This window comes from Amblyraja radiata, chromosome 2 (assembly GCF_010909765.2).
Source record: "Amblyraja radiata isolate CabotCenter1 chromosome 2, sAmbRad1.1.pri, whole genome shotgun sequence".
Lineage (NCBI taxonomy): Eukaryota > Metazoa > Chordata > Chondrichthyes > Rajiformes > Rajidae > Amblyraja > Amblyraja radiata.
The window spans coordinates 84,350,938-84,375,770 of record NC_045957.1 but is presented as its reverse complement, the minus strand read 5'-3'; the positions used below and the strand labels follow the sequence as shown (position 1 = coordinate 84,375,770).

The following is a 24,833-nucleotide window of genomic DNA, read 5'->3' as shown; positions in this document are numbered from 1 at the left end:
TCAGACACTCAGAATAAACAGGAAATTAATATAAATGAACACACTTCACAAACATGGTTAGGTCAAAACCTGTATAATTCTTAGCCGAATAAACAGCAAAAAATAAACAGCAAAGTCTCCAGGTCCTGACAGGATATTCCCTAGGACATTGAGGGAAGTTAGTGTAGAAATAGCCGGGGCTATGACAGAAATATTTCAAATGTCATCAGAAATGGGAATAGTCCCCGAGGATTGGCGTACTGCGCATGTTGTTCCATTGTTTAAAAAGGGTTCTAAGAGTAAACCTAGCAATTATAGACCTGTTAGTTTGACTTCAGTGGTGGGCAAATTAATGGAAAAGATACTTAGAGATAATATATATAAGCATCTGGATAAACAGGGTCTGATTAGGAACAGTCAACATGGATTTGTGCCTGGAAGGTCATGTTTGACTAATCTTCTTGAATTTTTTGAGGAGGTTACTAGGGAAATTGACGAGGGTAAAGCAGTGGATGTTGTCTATATGGACTTTAGTAAGGCCTTTGACAAGGTTCCTCATGGAAGGTTGGTTAAGAAGGTTCAACTGTTGGGTATAAATGCAGGAGTAGCAAGATGGATTCAACAGTGGCTGAATGGGAGACGCCAGAGGGTAATGGTGGATGGCTGTTTGTCGGGTTGAAGGCAGGTGACTAGTGGGGTGCCTCAGTCATCTGTGTTGGGTCCTTTGTTGTTTGTCATGTACATCAATGATCTGGATGAAGGTGTGGTAAATTGGATTAGTAAGTATGCAGATGATACCAAGATAGGGGGTGTTGTGGATAATGAAGAGGATTTCCAAAGTCTACAGAGTGATTTAGGCCATTTGGAAGAATGGGCTGAAAGATGGCAGATGGAGTTTAATGCTGATAAATGTGAGGTGCTACACCTTGGCAGGACAAATCAAAATAGGACGTACATGGTAAATGGTAGGGAATTGAAGAATGCAGTTGAACAGATGTATCTGGGAATAACCGTGCATAGTTCCTTGAAGGTGGAATCTCATATAGATAGGGTGGTAAAGAAAGCTTTTGGTATGCTAGCCTTTATAAATCAGAGCATTGAGTATAGAAGCTGGGATGTAATGTTAAAATTGTACAAGGCATTGGTGAGACCAAATCTGGAGTATGGTGTACAATTTTGGTCGCCCAATTATAGGAAGGATGTCAACAAAATGGAGAGAGTACAGAGGAGATTTACTAGAATGTTGCCTGGGTTTCAACAACTAAGTTACAGAGAAAGGTTGAATAAGTTAGGTCTTTATTCTCTGGAGCGCAGAAGGTTAAGGGGGGACTTGATAGAGGTCTTTAAAATGATGAGAGGGATAGACAGAGTTGATGTGGACCAGCTTTTCCCTTTGAGAATAGGGAAGATTCAAACAAGAGGACATGACTTCAGAATTAAGGGACAGAAGTTTAGGGGTAACACGAGGGGGAACTTCTTTACTCGGAGAGTGGTAGCGGTGTGGAATGAGCTTCCAGTGGAAGTGGTGGAGGCAGGTTCGATGGTATCATTTAAAAATAAATTGGATAGGCATATGGATGAGAAGGGAATGGAGGGTTATGCTATGAGTGCAGGCAGGTGGGACTAAGGGAAAATAATTGTTCGGCACGGACTTGTAGGGCCGAGATGGCCTGTTTCCGTGCTGTAATTGTTATATGGTTATATGGTTATATGAAGTTTAATCTGAGTAAGGGGAAGATTTTACACTTTGTGAGGTCGAATGTAAGGGGAAAGTATACAGTTAATAGCACGACCCTTAACAGTAGTGAGTCACTGCCTCAAAAAGGCTGGCAGTATCATCAAAGACCCACAATATCCTGGCCACACACTCATCTCCCTGCTACCTTCAGGTAGAAGGTACAAGAGGAGCCTGAAGACTGCAACAACCAGGTTCAGGAATAGCTACTTCCCCAAAGCCATCAGGCTATTAAACCTGGCTTGGACAAAACTTTGATTATTAATAACCAATTATCTGTTATTTGCACTTTATCATTTTATTTATTCATATATGTATATATTTATATTCTAGTACATGGACACATGGATCTGTTTTGTAGTAAATGCCTACTATGTCCTATGTGCTGAAGCAAAGCAAGAAATTCTTTGTCCAGGGACACATGACAAAAAACTCACAAACTTGAGTATTGATGTTCAGTAGATAGTGGTAATGAATGCCCATAATATTATTGCCCTCATCCATATATCAGGAGGTGGTGTTGCATCTTACAAGACTTTACAGAAATATGTGGAGACTTTAGAGAGGGTACAGAAGAGGTGCACCAACATGTTGCCTTGATTAATGGGTATTGGCTCTAAAGAAAGGTTGGAGAAACTTGGATTGATTTCTCTGGAATATCGGAGTTGTGGGTAGACCTGATGGAAGAATATAAAATTATAAGAGACAGTATCTTTTACCCAGCGTGGAAATATCAAAGACTAGAGGTCATAGCTTTAAGGTGGAAGGCACAAAGTTTAAAGGAGATGTGTGGGGCAAGTTTTTTGGGTTTTTTTCTGTACAGAGAGTGGCGAGTGCCTGGAACGGGCTGCAAGAGGTGGCGGTGGAGGCGGATTCGATAATGGCATTTCAGAGGATTTTAGATAGACACATGGATATGCAGGGAGTGTAGGAATAAGGATCGCGTGCAGGCAGAGGATATTAGTTTAACTTAGCATGTTTGGTACAAATATAGTATGCCATAGGATCTGCCCTGTACTCTATGTTCAAACTAGTGAACCACTTAAAGGTTTCTCTGGAAAAAGGCAAGTAGGGAAAAAAGTCTTGAGGAAACATTCTTTCCATGTAGCATCCCACAGTAAGCAGATATCATTGTTTCTTAAGAACACATACTGACAGTTTCACTGTAGATGTCCATTGATGCAGTCATGTTCTATTAAACAATGCAACATGGAACATTTGGTATTTTTGCCTTGTGGTAACAAATATTAACAAGGCTATTAAAAAGATATTTAACCTGTGGGGTAAAAATAACTCGTATTGCAAGTCTAAAACACTCAATTTTCTACAATATAAGTTTCTTAGGAGTGCAACGATCATGTTATAGCAGACTTGCTGTTAGGCAGTTGGTATCATGAGGAGTATAAGGGATGTAGGAATAGTCTTGAGGGAAAGTAGGAAAACAAAAAGATAGTGCAAGGTAGCTATGACGAGTGAGGCAGAGGAGAATCCTGAGAGATTCTGCAAGAAAATTGGGAGAAAAGGGATAACTAGGGAAATTTAAAAGACATTTGGACAGGCATGGGATAGATAAGGCATAGAGGGATATGGGCAAATGAAACAAGCTCTGATGGGCAACTTGGTTGGGGTGGACGAGTTGGGCTGAAGAGCGTGTTTCTGTACTGTATAACATTATAATCCATTGATCGCTCTAACTAGAAAGCTATCTATCTCTGCTTTGAATTAACTCAGTCACTGGACCTCCACATGACCCCCAAGATTGCAAATATTTTAAAAATTCCTGATTCTGAATGAAGAAATTTCTCATCTCAATCTTAAATGGCCTATTGGTTTTTCTGAGACTTTGATGTCTGATTCTAAACTCAGCCAGGGTAAACATCCCATTTGTATCCACCTTGTCAAGCCGTCAAAGAATGTGGAAAGTTCACCAAGATCATCTCTCATTCTTTGAAATTGTAGAGAAAATGGGTCTACCCCAGGCAACCATTTAACTGCCGTTCAAGAAAGAGTCTGGTGATTATTGTACTCCATCAAGGAGACACAATTAGTTGCTCAAAGAGAAAAGTCCAGTAATTGAGAAAAAATATTATTTATATAAACCAAAGCCAGTTTAAGCACTGTACAGCATCAAAAAATGTCCGATCTTAAAAGTAACTAGTATATTTCGAAAACGATGTTGTGAACTACCGTAAGTCTCACTTTGTTCAGTTCCCTGACAACACATGATATTTCCTCTTAGAAACTAGACCGTTTTGCACTGACCGGCAAACGTTTTTAATGATCTTATTTGAATTATTTGAATACTCCTCTAGTTTCTGTGAATTCCTTCCTGTGGAATAATGTTTAGCAAATTATTAAGCCTGCCCCTTGTAATAGCTACTGAGGAACTACAAAATTAGAAGTTGTTGAATTGATCAGCAAATTCATTCATTAAGAGATATTGGACGTTAAAAACATGATGTGGATAACCCCAAGAATCTTTCTTTGAGGCACACAAAATTTTAAGGAAAATTTTGTGTGATTTTTATCCATCTTTGTGGAATAGCTTAATTCTATTAGTCACTGGTACAATTTTTCTTGTATATCTATTCTACCATTTCTTCTGAAGGCACGACAGAAAATAATCTGAAGCTGTTAAATTATATCTGATACCTTACTTGCGGACACATCAGCTGCAGCATCATGGCTAAAGTGACTTTGGGAGAGACTTCCCACCTATTGTGCGAGATTGCTCATAAAGATGAATTGGTTGGATTGTGCCACAAAGTATTTCAGTTGATTGTGTATTGTTCTTTAATTGGTTATTTTACTAAAGGCGCTTGCAACAATGTGGTCTGCTACATCGGTAGCATCCATGACCTTAACATCCTTTACACAACTACTAGCACACAGTGGCTGCAGTTTGTGCCATCTTTCAAACAAAAACATCACAGTTGGTCATGGAGTCGTGTGACCATGAAACTGGACCTTTGGTCCAATTTTCCCATGCTGATTCTCCCTGTCCAATGTTTTTTAAATATTGTTATATTACTTGCCTCAACTACCTCCTCTGCCAGCTCATTCCATACACCCACCACCTCTTGTTTGTTGTCCCTCAGGTTTGTTTTAAATCTTTCCCCTCTCACCTTAAACTTACTGTACGTCTTCTGGTTCTGTGCATTCACCTTATCAATTCTCATGATTTTATATATTTGTATACAGAGTAAATGCTCCAAGGATTAAAGTCCTAGCTTGCCCAACCCCTCCATTTTGCTCAGACTCTCGTCCTGGTAACTCTTCTCTGCCCTCTGGCAAATCTTCTCTGCCCTCTTTCCAGCTATAATAGTGACTGAAAATGATCACAGTTCTCCAAATATGACCTCACTAACATCTTGTACAACTGTAACATAACATCCAAACTTCTATAATCAATATCCCGACAGATAGAAACATAGAAAATAGGTGCAGGAGTAGGCCATTTGGCCCTTCGAGCCTGCACCACCAATATGATCATGGCTGATCATCCAACTCGGTATCCTGTACCTGCCTTCTCTCCATACTCCCTGATCCCTTTAGCCACAAGGGTCACATCTAACTCCCTCTTAAATATAGCCAATGAACTGGCCTCAACTACCTTCTGTGGCAGAGAGTTCCAGAGATTCACCACTCTCTGTGTGAAAAATGTTTTTCTCATCTCGGTTCTAAAGGATTTCCCCTTTATCCTTAAACTGTGACCCCTTATCCTGGACTTTCCCAACATCGGGAACAATCTTCCTGCATCTAGCCTGTCCAACCCCTTAAGAATTTTGTAAGTTTCTATAAGATCCCCCCTCAATCTTCTAAATTCTAGCAAGTACAAGCCGAGTCTATCCAGTCTTTCTTCATATGAAAGTCCTGACATCCCAGGAATCAGTCTGGTGAACCTTCTCTGTACTCCCTCGATGGCAAGAATGTCTTTCCTCAGATTTGGAGACCAAAACTGTACGCAATACTCCAGGTGTGGTCTCACCAAGACCCTGTACAACTGCAGTAGAACCTCCCTGCTCCTATACTTAAATCCTTTTGCTATGAATGCTAACATACCATTCGCTTTCTTCACTGCCTGCTGCACCTGCATGCCTACTTTCAATGACTGGTGTACCATGACACCCAGGTCTCGTTGCATCTCCCCTTTTCCTAATCGGCCACCATTTAGATAATAGTCTACTTTCCTGTTTTTGCCACCAAAGTGGATAACCTCACATTTATCCACATTATACTGCATCTGCTATGCATTTGCCCACTCACCCAGTCACCTTGCAGAATCCTCGCATCCTCCTCACAGCTAACACTGCATCCCCACTACCGATGTTAAACTAACTGGTTTGTAATTCCCCGTTTTCTCTCTCCCTCCCTTTTTAAAAAGTGGGGTTACATTAGCTACCCTCCAATCCTCAGGAACTACTCCAGAATCTAAAGAGTTTTTAAAAATTATCACTAATGCATCCACTATTTCTGGGGCTACTTCCTTAAGTACTCTGGGATGCAGCCTATCTGGCCCTGGGGATTTATCGGCCTTTAATCCATTCAATTTACCTAACACCACTTCCTGGCTAACCTGGATTTCACTCAGTTCCTCCATCTCATTTGACCTGCGGTCCCCTGCTATTTCCGGCAGATTATTTATGTCTTCCTTAGCGAAGACAGAACCAAAGTAGCTATTCAATTGGTCTGCCATGTCCTTGTTCCCCATGATCAATTCACCTGTTTCTGATTGCAAGGGACCTACATTTGTTTTAACTAATCTCTTTCTCTTCACATATCTATAAAAACTTTTGCTGTCAGATAAAGGCCAATGTACTGAAAGTCTTCTTGGCCCCCTATCTACCCATTATGCCACTGTCAGGGAAGTATATACCTGGACTCCTAGATCCCTCTGCTTTACAACACTCCTCACAAAATGCAACACCTCTCACTTATCTGTATTAGGCTTCATTAACCATTCCACAGCTCATTTGCCCAGCTAATCAAGATCCTGCTGTAATTTGTCATAACCATCTTTGCTAACATCTCCAAGTTTGCGGATGGCACAGAACTGGGTAGCAGTGTGAGCTGCGAGGAGGATGCGATGAGGCTGCAGGGTGACTTGGATAGGTTGGGTGAGTTGGCTAAATTTTCCATGACATGATTCAAATTACGTGGCCACCGGGAAGGGTATTAAAGACGGGCATCTGGAACTAGCTTAGTTGGACGTCAATTGCTTGTCAATTTAATTGCCCACCTGTGAAACAAATGAAGATGTCTGATTTCTCTGAGGAGATTATATTTGTTTCCTCAACTTTTTTCTGTTTGTCAATTTCACAAAGTGACTTGTAAGTAGATCTCAACTTCCTAATCAAAATGTTGTTATAACCAATTAGGCCTGCATAATACAAATAGTATTTATTAACTCATCGATCATATTATATATAATTCCGTGTATCAGCAGAATTACCTGTGTTATTCAATGACTATAAGCTGGTCAGTGAGTCACAGATGCTGGGAAAATGTAAAAAATATATTAACAACAAATGTGAATACAAGCATTTCCTTTCAATTTGTCATAATTGTACTGTTTCTCATTATTGCCACATTTCAGTGGATCGATGTTTATTCTATTGCATCCTTGCTTAAAACTGCTTTGTTCCACCAGGAGTACAGTGGTGTGCCCAATAATTGATGTGATTAGTGATGACACATTTGAGTACATGGCGGGTTCAGATATGACTTATGGTGGATTTAATTGGAAACTGAACTTCCGTTGGTATCCTGTACCTCAACGAGAGATGGATCGAAGGAAAGGTGACCGAACAATACCAGTAAGGTACAAAAATAACAAAACCACTCCTTTAGTTGTATATAAAGAGTGCTGGAAAAGAGATTGGTCCATTCAAACTAAATTAATAAATGAACCATTTACTATTTCCGATAACTGCAGTTAATAATACTGTACATTAATTTAAGCAATGCATTTTTTAATCATTTATGCCTTTGATGGCAATTCATCCACAGGAGCCAGGGTCCAAATCTAGTTTTCTTTTGAAGCTTTGTTTTTAGTTCTTGAGTTGGTACTATATCTGAGAAGGATACATTAAACTTTTATAAAATCTGACCAGAACGAGAGAGGGGAAGATTTAATAGGAACCCAGTGGCAACTTTTTCACACACAGGTAGGTGGTATATGGGATGAGCTGCCAGAGGAAGTTGTTGAGGCAGGTACATTTTAAAAGACAATTGGACAATACATGGACAGGGAAGGTTTAGAGCAATATGGGCCAAACACTGGCAAATGGGTTTAGATTAGATGGGACATCTTGGTTGGCATGGCAAGTTGGGCCAATGGGCATGTTTCCATGATATAAAACTCTATGACTCTATTAACCCTCTAGATTCAGAATCATCTATCCTGGTAAAAAGATTGTTTTCTTTATCAATGCCTCTTATGATCTTGTACATCTTAATAAGATTATCCCTCTGCCTCCTTGGTGACAACCTATACATCCATTCCCTATAGTTCAAGTAATAAGATCTTATATCTTAATGACCACCATTCAGTGGCCTTGACATCCACTATCATACAATACAATTCAATTTATTGTCATTTGGACCCCTTGAGGTCCAAACGAAATGCCGTTTCTGCAGCCATACATTACAAACAAATAGACCCAAGACACAACATAATTTACATAAACATCCATCACATTGCTGTGATGGAAGGCCAAAAAAACTTATCTCTCCACTGCACTCCCCCACCCCGATGTCAGAGTCAAAGTCAAAGCCCCCGGCGGGCGATGGCGATTGTCCCGTGGCCATTAAAGCCACGCCGGGTGATGCAAGGTCGCACACCGGGTCTTGGTGTTAGAGCCCCCTGTTAGAGCCCCCGGCGTGCGCTCGCAGAGTCCCGCAGCCATTCCAAGCCGCGCGGGGCGGTGATGTAAGGCCCCGCTCCAGGAGCTCTTCAACCCCGCAACTCGGGCGGGAGAAGTCGCCGTTGCGGGAGCCCCGAAAAGCGGACTCCCTCCAGGGTCCCGCGGGCTCCCGGTGTCACTGTCCGCCAAACCCGCAGTTGCAGCCACCGAATCTCCGGGGGTCGGGTCGCAGCAGCGTCCACCACAGCTCCACCCGCTCTGGACTCGGCCAGCTCCGCGACGGTGAGGTGAGTAGTCGGCACCACAGCCCCCGGTCTTCCTGTTGGAGGCCGCTCCTCGTTGCAGCCCAAACGACAACGGAGACCCGACAAAGAAAAGGTCAGGTCTCCCGTGCAGGGAGAGATTTAAAAGTTACCCCCTCCCCCCCACACCACCCCCACCCCCCCACACACATACCCCAACAAAAAATAACAAAAACTACATAAAAACATAGACATAAAATAATAAAAACGCAGACGGACTGCAGAGGCCACTGCTGACGAAAGTCGCGCCGCCCACCGATTAACGAGGGGTGTTACTGAAGGTGTTACTGAATCATGAAGTGCTTTGAGAGGTTGGTATTAAATGCAGCCAACCAAACAATCTTAATCCATTGCATTTTGCCTACTGTCACAATAGACCCATGGCTCTTGCCATCTCCCAGGCCCTACACTCATGTCTGGAACACCTGGTTAAGAAAGACACTTTTTTGTTCACCCAGAGAGTTGTGAATCTGTGGAATTTTCACCCAGAGAGTAGTGAATCTGTGGAATTCTCTGCCACAGAAGTTGAGGCCAATTCACTGGATGTTTTCAAGAGAGAGTTAGATATAGCTCTGAGGGCTAACAGAATCAAGGGATTATGGGGAAAAAGCAGGAACGGGTACTGATTTTGGATGATCAGCCATGGTCATATTGAATGGCAGTGCTGGCTTGAAGGGCTGAATGGCCTACTGCACCTATTTTCTATGTTTCCATGTTTCTACACCTTTGTCAGATTCCTATTCATCAACTACAGCTTTGCTTTCAATACCATTATTCCACCCAAGCTTATCTCCAAACTTGTGAAACTTGGAGTCAGCACTTACCTCTGCAATTGGATCCTCAACTTCTTGACCAACAGATTACAATCAGTGAGGAGAGGTAACAAATCATCCTTTACAATCAATCCTCAACACTGGTGCCATGCAAGGATGCTTTCTCAGCCCCTTTCTATACTCCTGAAACACTCATGACTCTGCAGCCAAATACCAATCCAACTCAATTTACAAAGTCGTAGGCGACACCACCTTAATGGGCCGGATATCAAATAATGATCAGACGGAGTACAGGAAGGAGATTGAGAAACCCCGTAACCTGATGCCAAGAAAACTAATCCTCAATACCAAGAAGACAAAGGAGTTTGTGATTGACTTAAGGAAACAAAGCGGTACACTCACATTGATGGTGCCGAAGTAGAGATGGTTGAAAGTTTCAAGTTCTTCAGAATAAATATCACCAGCAATTTGTCCTGGACTAGCCATAGCATGGCATTGGCCAAGATAGCACAACAATGACTCTACTTCCTTATAAAGCTTGGGATGTGCATGGCCCCAACAGCCCTCACCAGCTTCTACAGATGCGCCATAGAAAGCATTTTATCACCATGCATAGTTTGGGAACAGCTCCATCCAAGACCGCAAGAAATTGTAGAGAGTTGTGGACGTAGCCTAGACCATCTCGCAAACCAAACACTCTTCCATTGACTCCATCTACACTTCACATTGCCTCGGCAAGGCTACCAGCATAATCAAGGACCACTCACCCCAGTCACTCCCTCTTCTCTCCTCTTCCATCAGGGAAGAGATTCAGAAGTTTGATAAAGGATTATTCCAGAGTCAGGGTAAGTTTCTTCCAGCTTTTAACAGGCAACTGAACCATCCTCTCGCCAACTAGAGAGCAGCCCTGATCCCCCATCTACCTCATTGGAACATTTATTTAATCAGACTTTATTTTGCACTGAATGTCATCTCCTTGTCCTATGGATGGCTCGATTGTAATAATTGAATAGTCTTTTCACTGACTGGATAACACGTGGAGAAAAAAAAAGAGGCTTTTCACCTGACCTCGGTACACTTGACACTGATAAACTAAACTAGCCTGCAGGCCCTGATAACATTCTGGTGAATCTCTTGCTGAAGGAATTTTCAAACAGACTTCTTTTTGTCTCCTGGGTAGACCCATTGTCTCTGCCTGTTCGTGCCCCACCGAACTCATCTCCACATACCTTGACTCCATACTATCCCCCTTGGTCAAATCCCTTCCTACCTATGTTCAAGACACCTCAGACGTTCTCCTCTTTTTGTCTCCTGTTCTCTTCTACTTCAAATATTCTTTGCCAAGATGGCAATCAATGGCCATTGAGTGCTCTTGAGTACCTTTTTACGTAATCCAGCTTTCTGAAGTCTTGACTTTTCTGATTTTCTGACTGATTTCCTAACTGTCATCGGTGACAGTCACCCGTCACCATAGCCAGTTTTTTCCTTTTATCTTACCCTTTATTCAATAATCATGCTTACATTTTAAGAGGAATGGGGATGGTGGAGGGATCACTGGGTGGTGGAGTCACTGGTCGGCAATGGGTTAGCTGATGTGTTAGATGAACACTGATGAGGAATTAAATATCTAACTATATTGTACAGCTCGGTTAACCTTTTGACATGCTTGTTGAGGCATTACTGAAGTTACAGAATCTTGCATTCTTTCATGCACATTTGGATGCAACAATTTAAAATGTAGAAGTGGTTATAGTTGTAATAGGTGGTTTAAAAAAATAAAAAAAACCTTTAATGGGTTGCAGAAAAACCATGGTGTAACAATGAAAGGATAAATCAAATTAAAATGGGATTTATTCCAATAGAGGGAACAATAAAACAATGGAGGAAAAATGAAAAGCAATGATGTGCATATATTGAAAATGTCTGACTAACAAAATAATATTTAAAAGTTGTAGATGCAAATTTGTTAAAGTTTGCAGATGTACTGATAACGAAGGCACCATCTGTGACAATGGAAGCAATGTTCACAGTTGCATAACTTAGCAGCAGTCACTGATCCAGCACATCTCCATGGGCTCTGCTATTTGTGGCCTTCGTTAACAATCAAATGAAATCACTCCACTGAATTTGGACTACTATTATGGAATAAACCTGCTGAAAAATGTTGAGTCGATTATCTCTGCGTTTTTAATGCTGATTTCAGCCATTATTGCAGTTTACTAAAAGTTCATTTTACTTATGTATTGCATTTCACTAGGCATAGATATTTTGAAAATAACCTATTTTAAATCTGTTGGTTCAGCTTGTGCTTTAATTCTGTGCATGTTCCAAATGCAATGTATCATTGTGTCTAATTTTTTGAAAGTTTAAATTCTTGTATGTGTTTGGATATTCAGTCCCAATGACATCATAATCTAGGATTTCAGAATGTGAGAAGGTTTCACCACAAAACAGATCTTTGCAGGGAACGTTTATTGGAATGCCAGAAATCACTCTCATTTCACTGCTGATTGCAATTTCTGATCTGGTGTATGACTAAGAAGGTTCCTTAAGGCTTCAATAGATCAAACATTTCTGTTGGAGTCAAAGGCATGAATTATGACGTAGCATTCAGATTTGGAAGGACATATGTTGTTTTGGCCAAAACAAAAAGATGGTTGTACATTAAAAGAAATAAATTGCTTACAATTTTGCCATTTCAATGTCTCAAAACATGCAGAAAATGTTTGCATTATTTTCAACAAAAAATATCTTTGGCAATTATAAGTTGTCTTAGCTGTAATTTTTTTAAACCATTTCATTTTTTAGAACGCCCACCATGGCAGGAGGACTTTTTTCAATAGACAGAGATTACTTTGAGTTAATAGGAACGTATGATGCAGGCATGGATATATGGGGAGGAGAAAACCTAGAGATATCTTTCAGAGTAAGTATTTGATCATTTATTTTGGGGGGGAGCATTATTCATACCTAATATAATATATCTAAAGTTCAGTGTTTTAGGGATTTGCATTCTTTATTAAAATTATAAAGTGCTAAGTAGATATATTTGTAATAATTTATTTTTGGATATTTAAAGAGAAGGATGATTATTCAGAGTTGCTCATTTACTTATTACAATCTGCAGTCACTAGGTCCATGTCAACTCTGGCTGATCAATCCACTATGTTCCATTCTCCTTTCTCTTATTTTCTGCAGCTTTGCAAGTTATTTTTTCTCATACAGTACATTCAGAAAGTATTCAGACCCCTTCACTTTTTCCACATTTAGTTACGTTACAGCCTTATTTTAAAATGGATTAAATTAATTTTTTTATCATTAATCTACACACAATACCCCAGAATGAAGAAGCGAAAACAGGTGTTTACAAAATTTTCCAGAGTAATTAAAAATAAATAACTGAAATATCACATTTACATATTCAGACCCATTGCTATGACACTCAAAAATGAACTTAGGTTCATCCTGTTTCCATTGATTATCCTGGAGATGTTTCTCCAACTTGATTGGAGTCCACCAGCGGTAAATTAAATTGATTGGGCATGATTTGGAAAGGCAGACACCTATCTCTATAAGGTCCCACAGTTGACAGTGTATGTCAGAGAAAACACCAAGCCATGAAGACAAAGAAATTGTCCGTAGACCTCCGAGACAGGATTGTGTTGAGGCACAGATCTGGGGAAGGGTATAAAACAATTTCTGCAGCATTGCAGGTCCCGAAGAGCACAGTGGCCTCCGTCATTCTTAAATGGAATAACCCGCCCGGCCAAGCTGTGCAATCGAGGGAGAAGGGCCTTGGTCAGGGAGGTGACCAAGAACCCGATGGTCACTCTGACAGAGCTCCAGAGTTCCTCTGTGGAGATGGGAAAACCTTCCAGAAGGACAACTATATCTGCAGTACTCCACCAATCAGGCCTTTATGGTAGAGTGGCCAGACGGAAGCCACTCCTCAGTAAAAGGCACATGACAGCCTGCTTGGAGTTTGCCAAAAGGCACCTAAAGGACTCTCAGACCATGAGAAACAAGATTCTCTGATCTAATGAAACCAAGATTGAATTCTGGCCTAAACGCCAAGCGTCACGTCTGGAAACCAGTCACTGCTCATCATGGTGAAACGTGATGGTGGCCGAATCATGCCTTGGGGATGTTTTTTATTGACAAGAACTGGGAGAATAATCAGGATTGAGGGAAAGATGAACAGAGCAAAGTACAGAGAGATCTTTGATGAAAACCTGCTCCAGAGCGTTCTGGACCTCAGACTGAGGTGAAGGTTCACCTTCCAACATGACAATGACCCTAAGCACACAGCTAGGACAATGCAGGAGTGGCTTTGTGACAAGTCTGTGAATGTCTTTGAGTGGCCCAGCCAGAGCCCGGACTTGAACCTGATCGAACATCTCTGGAGGGATCTGAAAATAGCTATGCAACGACACTCCCCATCCAACCTGACAGATTGAGAGGATCTGCAGAGAAGAATGGGAGAAATTACCCAAATACAGATGTGCCAAGCTTTAGGTGTCATACCCAAGAAGACTTGAGGCTGTAATCGCTGCCAAAGATGGGAGTAAAGGGTCTGAATACTTATGTAAATGTGAAATGTTATTTATTTTTAATTTGGGACGATTGGGGACGATCAGCCATGATCGCAATGAATGGTGGTACTGGCTCGAAGGGCCAAATGGCCTCCTCCTGCACCTATTTTCTATGTTTCTAATTTGCAAAAATTTCGAAACACCTGTTATTGCTTTTTTATTATGGGGTTATTGTGTGTCGATTGGTGATTTACAAAAAAAAAAATTAATACATTTTAGAATAAAGCTGTAACGTAACAAAATGTGGAAAAAATGAAGGGGTCTGAATACTTTCTAAATGCACTGTAGGACAGCAGGGTTCATTAAGATTACATTGACGCAAGGTACACAAAAGGAACATTCACAGCAGTCATGACTTTGTATCTTTGCCTTTGCACTATCTATTCTACTGGAGTTTGACGATTGTATTTATATATAATCAATCTGATCGGGAGATAGCACACAAAACAAAACTTTTCCCTTTCTTCAGCCTAATGTTAACCTACCCTATACATCTTTAGAATGCAGCAGAAAAGAGAAGCACCTGTGGGAAATGCATGCAATCACAGGATGAGTGCACATTCTGCATGCAGACACACCTGAACTGTCCGCATGGAGAAAGCACCATACTACCACATGCTATCATATTGTCCTGCTGTGTCACATTTGAAAGAACTTGCTCCCCACCGCAATTTGTCATTTCTTCTTGGATATTGCTCAATGGCAGTGCTCCTGTTTCGGAGATCATAGTTAGTACAATCAGGCCATGTATCAGAAATTTGAATGCATTATTTATATTGGTACATTTGTGCATAACTGACTTAATGCTTCACTGTTAGATTTGTTATGATTCAAATTAGAGATTAACACCTGTTATAAATTTCTGCATAGGAATAAATTATCATTTGCCGCATTCTGAGAAGTACAATGACGTGTTGATGATCTAGTCAACATTTATTCTGCTACCTTCTTAAACTGTTAATGATATTTAAAGGGCATTTGGGAGGGGGCAGGAGGGTATGTTTAAATTTATTCTTGGAGTCAAATGAGTTTAGTTTACGTTGAATGGCAATCAATTTTAAGCACTGAGGATTTAATTTTAGTTAATGGCTAACTTTGGATTTTTGACTTGCTTTGGAAACCTAAAGCACATTCTGCTAACTGCTCAACTTTCAGAACAGTATATACATTGTTCATGATGAGAACGTCTTGAATATTTAAATAATGAATCTGCAAACAAATCTAGTTATATTACTTAATGATCACATTTAATTAATATTTTAGCATCATGATGTAACTTACACAAAGATGGTTATGACATGCCATCACTGCAAACCAGGACAATTTTGTAATGTAAGTATTAACATGCAAAATTGTCCTGGTTTGCAACGATGTGTCATAACCATCTTTGTGTCTGTTACATCATGATGCAAAAATATTAATTCAATGCGTAAAAATATAATATTACATTTTAATTCAATGTTAAAACCTTGGGCAACTTTAAAGTTTGTGAATACTTGTCTCAAAAAAAGGATATCACAAAGTTACGCGAGGCACTTCATAAATGCACATTATATCTTCTAGATCTGGCAATGTGGTGGTACTTTGGAGATAGTTACTTGTTCACATGTAGGCCATGTATTTCGTAAAGCTACTCCTTACACTTTTCCTGGAGGCACTGGTCAGATAATAAACAAGAATAATAGAAGGCTCGCAGAGGTCTGGATGGATGACTTCAAAAGTTTTTTCTATATTATTTCTCCTGGTAAGTATAGAAAATATCCACCTCCTTGAATGTATTTTGTATCATTTTTTAGTCAAGAGAATATACTTTGAGCACATCACATAAGATCACAATGTCTTGTAGAACAACAATCTAACGTCCCAAGTTATATATACTCTATTTCCTGGCTGATGAAGGCCAGCATGGCAAAAGCTGCCTTCACCATCCTATCTACCTATGAAGCCACTTTCAGGCTACTCTGTACTTGTACTCCCAGATCTCTCGGCTCTGCAGCCCTCCCAGGATCCTGCCATTCACTGAAGGTCCTGCCCTGATTGGACTTCCGAAAATGCAACATCTCTCCATCATCTGAATAAACTCCAATTTGGCCTATTTGTCCAGCTGATCAAGATCCAATTGTAAACCTTGATAACCACCTGTCTATAATACCACCGGTTTTAGTGGTGTCTGCAAACATACTAATCTTGTCTCATATATTCTCAAGCAAATTGTTGATGTTGATAACAACAGCAATGGTCCCAGCACCAACCTCTGAGGCACACCACTCGTCACAGGGCTCCAACCCAAGATACAACTTTGCACTGCCACCCTCTGCTTTCTCTTCCATCATGAATATTCTGAATTCAGTTAGCTATCTCCCCATGGATCCCATGTGATCTAACCTTCTTGAGCAACCTTATCAAAGGCCTTGCTAAAGACCATGTCTATGAGCCTGCCTTCATCAACCCTCTTGGTTACTTAAAAAAACTCAAATTTGTGAGACACGGTCTCCCATGATTTTAAAGACAATCGAAAGTTAGTTTGCAACATACAAGATGAATTGGAATTAATTAATTTAAACGTCGCTTTGCTACATAGTCCTCAGGCATCTCCATTGAAATCGATACAGTTTCAGGCATAGGATTCACTAGCCCTACCCAAGAATGGTGTGGAATCCCAAGCGTACTGAGCTGTGCCATGAGACTCCGTGTGGAGTCCCATGAGAGATGTAATGTCATCTCAGACCACTTGCACAACTACAAAGCTCTGACATTTACTGAAGTTCAGCAGCTGATTGCCAGTGTGACTTCAGCCAATAAGACTTTGCCCACTAGATGAGATGCAAATCTGTGGCACAAAATGCTGTAGGGTCTATTACCCTTTTACAGTAAGCATAGATTTGTGCATAATTCTGAATTTGTGCAATATAATCCAGCCTGCAATTGTGTTTCAATTATAATTAATAATAATTGTCAAAAGATAACTTAAATTTCTTGAAATCCGGAGGAAACACAGCAAGTGCTGGAAACACGCAGCAGGGTGAAAGTATTTGTGGATAAAGAGATGAGTTAACAAATTTGATACAATTGTCTTTACCTTAATCAACAATTTAAAAAAATTTCATGATTTATTGTGATATGGTTTTAATTCAATAGGTGTTACGAAGGTTGAATATGGAGACGTAGCAGCACGCAAAGCTTTGAGACAAAAGCTGTCATGTAAACCTTTCTCTTGGTTCCTGGAAAACGTTTATCCTGACTCCCATATTCCACGGCATTATTTCTCCCTGGGAGAGGTACAATTTTCAGCAATTCTGAAGATGATTTTAATTTTATCAACGATATAATTTGAGACAAAATAGCTGCTGCTTCACAGGGCTGTCACTATTTTCAATTCATTTGTTTGAAGTCATTACACTTTTGTCCATCATGTGTCGTCATTGAATGTTGGTCTTGTTGATTTGATCACAAGTGCACGCTGATGTCATTTGTGTGTGACGATGCTTTTTGTAGGAATAACCAGGTTGAAAATCAATCTCCGCTTGCAAACACGTGGTCTGAATCTGCTGAGAGACCCCTGCCGCTGTTATGCTGACCGCAGGCTGAATTTGGACTCCGTAATTTCCCAGCATTGCGATTGTAAATTTGGGTGTTGATTATGTGCCGCGCTAGAATTGTGTACTCCTGGCATTTAACTGGGGCTCTCTGTGGTTAATCCACAAAATTCGCAAAAGCAAAATAATTTTCTTGTGTAATTAACCATATAACAAACCATATAACAATTACAGCACGGAAACAGGCCATCTCGGCCGTTCTAGTCCGTGCCGAACACTTATTCTCCCCTGGTCCCATCTACCTGCACTCAGACCATAACCCTCCATTCCTTTCCCGTCCATATACCTATCCAATTTATTTTTAAATGATAAAATCGAATCTGCTTCCACCACTTCCACTGGAAGCTCATTCCACACAGCTACCACTCTCTGAGTAAAGAAGTTCCTCCTCATGTTACCCCTAAACTTCTGTCCCTTAATTCTCAAATCATGTCCTCTTGTTTGAATCTTCCCTACTCTCAATGGAAAAAGCTTATCCATGTCAACTCTGTCTATCCCTCTCATCATTTTAAAGACCTCTATCAAGTCCCTCCCCTTAACCTTCTGCGCTCCAAAGAATAAAGACCTAACTTGTTCAACCTTTCTCTGTAACTTAGTTGCTGTACCCCAGGCAATATTCTAGTAAACCTCCTCTGTACTCTCTCTATTTTGTTGACATCTTTCCTATAATTTGGTGACCAAAATTGTACACCATACTCCAGAATTGGCCTCACCAATGCCTTGTACAATTTTAACATTGCATCCCAACTTCTATACTTAATGCTCTGATTTATAAAGGCCAGTACACCAAAAGCTTTCTTTACCACCCTATGTCCATGAGATTCCACCTTCAGGGAACTATGCACAGTTATTCCTAGATCCCTCTGTTCAACTGCATTCCTCAATTCGCTACCATTTACCATGTACGTCCTATTTTGATTTGTCCTGCCAAGATGTAGCACCTCACACTTATCAGCATTAAACTCCATCTGCCATCTTTCAGCCCACTCTTCCAAATGGCCTAAATCTCTCTGTAGACTTCATTATCCACAACACCACCTATCATACTTACTAATTCAATTTACCACACCATCATCCAGATCATTGATGTATATGACACCTTTAACAAATGCCGGTTATTATTCTAGTATCTTGACACTAAAAGTTAAACATCATTGTTATTTCAATTGGATTTCTATTGTCTTTTACACTTGTAAAACTTCATGAGTAAATTGTCCCTCTGATACCATAACCGGCAGGTGTGACTTGAACCATCCGAACCTTGTGCTTTGTTTTTCTCCTTCTAAATTTATCTGCCTCTCCACTTCCCTTGTTTAAAAAAAAATTCCTTTGATTAAGCTTTTGATCACCCAAAAATATTTGACCCTTGTATCTTGGTCTATTTTTTTGTGTATGTTATTAAATTTTTGTGAAACAGCTTGAAAATTCTGTTTAAAGTATTATGTTAACACAAATTGTTTATAATGATGAAAGCATGGTCAGATAGGTATAAACAAAATAGAGTGGTATGTTGGCTAATGGTCTATTCTGTACAAATCCTTTTTTTCCAAATCTGCCTCTTCAATCTGGCAATCCAAACCAGAGGAGATTTTGCAAATTTCCATTCAACATTTAATCCCCATGATTTCAAAAAGCACTCGCATGATTAACATAAAAATATGAAACATGAAATCAGAATTTTGTTTGAGGTGCAGTTGCCTTTAAACGACTCAACACTCCTGGGATGTAGAAGAGATGATATTTTATCGTTACTCAGAGTAATAGTAATATCAGAACATTTAAAATATTGAAGGTGGGCCTGTATGCCCACGGATGTTTGCATTGCATCTCGAGCTCCTCAATTCTAATTCGGTCTTCGTCCCTATTTAATTTCATGTTCTTCTTTTACAGGCAACTTTCTAATTTCCACTTCAATAATTTTGTCTGACCTAATAACTATGCTTAATGTATGGTATTTTCACTGGATCCATGTTGAATAGATTCTTTCCAGTTTTCCTTTGTCTTTTAGAGATATTCTTTGGTTTCTGTTCTATGTAGTACAACTAATTAACCAACAGAACATTTCATTCTTTTGACTTTCAAGACTTTCCTCAGTATAGATGCCATGAGTTGCAGCCTATTTTCTGGTCCAGCTATTAGACCCTGATTTTTTGAAGCATCTTTAAGAAGCGCATATTCTTTCTTGTATCATACATATGCATTTTGCTGAAGATAGACCTCAAAAGCTGGAGTAACCCAGTGGGTCAAACAGCATCTCTGGAGAAAAGGAATAGGTGACGTTTCGGGTTGAGACCCTTCTTCATGTCTCGACCATGTCACCTATTCCTTTTCTCCAGAGATGCTATCTAACCTGCTGAGTTATTCCAACTTTTTGTTTCTATATTCGGTTTAAACTAGCATCCGCTGTTCTTTCCTACACACTATTTTGCTGTGATGTTCATTGCTCCATGAGCTATCCTACAATGGGATGCAGTTTTGCATGCAATTACTCGGGAATGAGGGCGGCATGGTGGTGCAGCAGTTGAGTTGCTGCCTTACAGCGCTTGGAGCGCTGGAGACCCGGGTTTGATCCTGACTCTACGTGCTGTCTGGAGAAGTTTGTACCTTTTCCCCGTGACCACGTGGGTTTCCTCACAAATCTTCGGTTTCCTCCCACTGGAGGTTTGTGGGTTGATTGGCTTGGTGTAAGTGTAAATTGTCCCTAGTGTGTAGGATAGTGTTAATGTTCGGGGATCACTGGTTGGTGCGGACTCGGTGGGCCGAAGGGCCTGTTTCAACGCTATTTCTCTAAACTAAACTAAAGTAATCAGAATCTAATACAGATTCAGAAGGATAATTAAAGGTTCCAATGCAGATTCTTTGCTCTATTAAGCACTAATCAAAAGTTTTTTCCCTGCTTTTGAATTAATTTATGTTAAGACAGTAATATTTCAGTAATGCATAATTGATATGCATTGTGAAATTTTCTTGTTACATTAATTTTATCCATGAAAATTCCAATCCTTCAGACTTTCTAAGATTAATTTTTTTCCAAAACATTTTTTATATGCAGTAAATGAGAAATGCAGTGTATATCAGGAAATTTCCATTTCAATCGTAGTTTGTCTTAATGCAAGATGTTTAACAGCAAATTAATGGCCTTTTTGGATGTTAATTTCTCTATCATTTATCAGAATGCCCTATGATAAAATTGCAACTTTAAAATGAGTCAAATTTATTGCAAGATAAAGATAGTGGAACATATGATTTAAGTTATTCAGAAAACTCTTATCTTATTTTTACTTATAAATAATAGGAATGAGAAATGACACGCAAACTCCTTTAAAGGACAGGTCTTAGCTAGAATATTGCAGACAGTACAGATAACATTGTAGGAAAAAATATATTGCATAAGTGAGAATGCAGAGGAGATGCTGGGTGATGTTAGGAGGATTTTGCTGCAAGATTTAATGGTCCTAACTTGAAATTTGCCTCCATTGATGCTCCTCAAACTGCTGAGTTCTTCCTGCAGTTTATTTTTTTTATGCTGGCTGGCATTGCTTTGACTGAAGTAGGGGAGGAAAGCTGAGTGTCCACTGTTGTTGCCATGTTTCTGATTTTTATGTTGCTTAAAATGGTGGAAGCAGAATTTTAAATTGAAATTTAAAATTTGCAACCACTATTATAGGAATCTTTCTATTTCCTCAGTGAAGGTTTGCATATAGTATTTTTTTCTCTCGTACTTCTATATTTTTTGCTGCCCTCATATGAAGATATTGGTTCCTTCCTGCAATTTAGTTATATGAACTTCTTAAATCCACACATTCATCTCCTCCCGCCTAGATTACTGCAACTCCCTTTACACTGGCATCAGCCAATCTTCCCCGTCCCGCCTGCAACTGGTCCAAAACGCCGCAGGGAGACTCCTGACGGGCACCCGAAAAAGGGACCACATCACCCCGATCCTGGCCTCTCTCCACTGGCTCCCTGTGCGGTTCCGTATATACTTCAAGATCCTCCTCCATGTCTACAAAGCCCTCAATGGGCTTGCCCCCACCTACATAAAAAGTCTTCTCACCCACCACTCCACCTCCAGGCCCCTCAGATCGGCCGACTTGGGGTTGCTGAATATCCCACGGTCTAGGCATAAGCTCAGGGGCGATCGCGCCTTTGCGGTTGCAGCCCCTAGACTGTGGAACAGCATCCACTTTCCCATCAGAACTACCCCCTCCATCGACTCTTTTAAGTCAAGACTAAAGACTTATCTATACTCCCAAGCCTTTCCTGACGTCCTCTGAGTGAGGGCTACATGTATATATGTATGTAGTTTGTTTTGTTGTGCTATTCTTATAACAAATGTAAAGCACTTTGGCCAATGAGAGTTGTTTTTTAAATGTGCTATATAAATAAATGTGACTTGACTTGACTTGACTTATAGTTTTAACCAAATTAGTATTTCTCATGTTTGTATCAAAATCAGCAATTTTGAAAGATTTTTGGGAGTTTAATTTTCATGGCTCTACTTGATCAATTCCTTAATCTTGTCATCACTCAGTTGATGTGTAATAATCAGTAACAGAAAGCCAAATAGTTTGGTAATTGTACTCTGCAGCAATGGCCCATCTCCCTGGTGAAAATACATTAATAGAAATAGAGCAAATATCAAGCTTGGGGCTTGTATTGCTGCATTCAGTAGTTGATTGAGCTACTGAGTAAAGACTCTAAAGATGAATATGTTTTCAAATATGTCTTGGCTGGTTAACTAATCTATTTTATTTACCTTGTATTTTAGATTAGAAATGTAGAGACAAATCAATGTCTAGATAATATGGCAAGAAAGGAAAATGAAAAAGTGGGAATATTTAACTGTCATGGTATGGGAGGCAATCAGGTGAGCTGCAGTTTGTTTATTTCCGATTTTCTCTGTTTTCCACAAGTGATAACGTCAGAACCGTGTGTGCTGATTTTGAATATTTCCAGTTTGCATTCGTTCTACTGTATGTTGCACTATTATACAATACTCAACTGTCTTAGTTCTGCCTATGTGGGTTACTTTGACAGAACAGCAAGTTTATTTGATGAATTTGTATGTATGTTCTTGACTTCAGACCAAATTTCAACGACCGAATTGATCTACGTTCATGGGATTGTAAGCCTTTGATCTTAATTTGTGGTTATTTTATTTGCAAGTAAATTCTGGGCTCCAGCTGCCATTTAAATCAAAATAGATATTTCACGAGCACCCTGATAGTTGGCATTGTGCATAAGGCAGATATCTGTGATTTATGTATCTGCTGCTGATAGTTGACTGAACTAAGAAGTTATTTCAGCTTTCACCAGTTTTAGGGGGCATTTAGAGAAATAAGTGTGTTGTAGTTTTAAAAAACAGAATTTATGGGAAAAGAAATGTAGATAAGTTAAAATATATTTTAATTTCAATAGTAATTTTTAAGGAATAGAATTACAATCTACAAGCCAATAAAATATATATTGTTATTGGAAATGATAACTGAAAAATGTATTTAGAATATGCCTCTAGTTTTAATGGTACTAGCATTTGCAGGGTAAGAGAGTTGACGCTTGGAGCTCATTAAAGCTATTTGCTCCAAGTTTGTGTTTTAATCACCTGTTTAGGTGCAAATTTTGCTTAATGGTACACTACATCTTAAAAATAAATCAACGAATAAATATGGGACAATATTTGGCAAATATTAAAATATTTTATTCTACATATGAATTATTTTTTTTTTTAACAAACTCATCCTGTTTTTTTGTTTTTAAAAAATTTTCCAGGTGTTTTCTTACACTGCAAACAAAGAAATTAGAACAGATGATTTGTGCCTAGATGTGTCCAAACTTCATGGCCCTATCATGATGCTGAAGTGTCACCATCTAAAAGGCAATCAGCTTTGGGAGCATGATGCTGTGGTAAGTATTGCCTTTATAAAAACATTAGCTTAAAATGTTCTACCCAAATAATGCTGGCTATAACACTCATGGGCGGAAATCCTGGGGGGGGGGGGGGGGGGGGGGCTCGTCCCTCCATGTTTTGAGAGGTGGGGGACAATCCCAACCATGTTTTGTAATATGGATTTTGAAATTCGGTAAAAACAATCTATTAAAAATCTCCGGTTTCCGCGAAACAGTGGGGGTGGGACTGATGATCGAGGGTGCTGATTGGATGAGAGAGACGTCGGTCAGCAGGCAGTGGGGGGGGGGTTATTCACCCCAGCGGTATGAACATTGACTTTTCCCATTTTCAGGTAGTCCTTGCTTTCTCCCTCTTTCCCCTTCCCAGCTCTCCCACAGCCCACTGTCTCCGCCTCTTCCTTTTTTCTTCCCGCCCCCCCCCACCTCCACATCAGTCTGAAGAAGGGTCTCGACCCGAAACATCACATATTCCTTTGCTCCATAAATGCTGTCTCACCCGCTGCGTTTCTCCTGCGCTTTTCTCTACCTTCGATTTTTCCCGCATCTGCAGTTCCTTAAACACCATAAAACCTTATCGCTGCACTGAATTTCAATTAAATTTGTATGAGGATTGATCTATATAGTTCCGCTTGCACTATTATGGTCTGGTTACCTAATATAACCGATAATTTACTGTATTATTGATTGTATATTTATTTGTTGTGATGTTGCGTTAATGTGTTAAAAGCTGCAGCAACAATAATTTCACTGTTCTGTTCGCAATGCATATGATGATTAAACATTCTTGATTTGTCTTGTCCTTGACCCTCAACACTAGTACCCCTCAGGGTTATGCATTCAATTCCTTGCTGTACTCCCGCTACACCCATGATAATGTGGCCAAGTACAATGCCAACACGATCTTTAAATTTGTCAATTATACCACTGTTGATGACCAGATCAACAATAATGATGATGAGACAAAGTACAGGGAAGAGACTGAGATTGTTGTTTCATGGTGTCTGGACGAAAATCTAGCCTTAATGTCAGTAAGACAAAAGAGTTAGTTGTTGACCTAAGGAAGAAAAGAAGTGAGCACAA

The 24,833-nt window shown here is 39.9% G+C and overlaps 1 protein-coding gene across 1 annotated transcript in view; it reads left to right on the top strand.

Annotated features, from left to right (window-relative positions):
- The window catches only part of galnt1 (polypeptide N-acetylgalactosaminyltransferase 1), an 81,267-nt gene that overhangs the window by 53,848 nt on the left and 2,586 nt on the right, over window positions 1–24,833 (top strand). Inside the window, exons 6-11 of the mRNA XM_033049545.1 lie at window positions 7,365–7,535; window positions 12,464–12,581; window positions 15,811–15,991; window positions 17,386–17,525; window positions 22,615–22,713; window positions 23,616–23,750. Of these exons, the coding sequence (XP_032905436.1) occupies window positions 7,365–7,535; window positions 12,464–12,581; window positions 15,811–15,991; window positions 17,386–17,525; window positions 22,615–22,713; window positions 23,616–23,750 (844 nt within the window). The remainder of the gene's footprint in view (window positions 1–7,364; window positions 7,536–12,463; window positions 12,582–15,810; window positions 15,992–17,385; window positions 17,526–22,614; window positions 22,714–23,615; window positions 23,751–24,833) is intronic.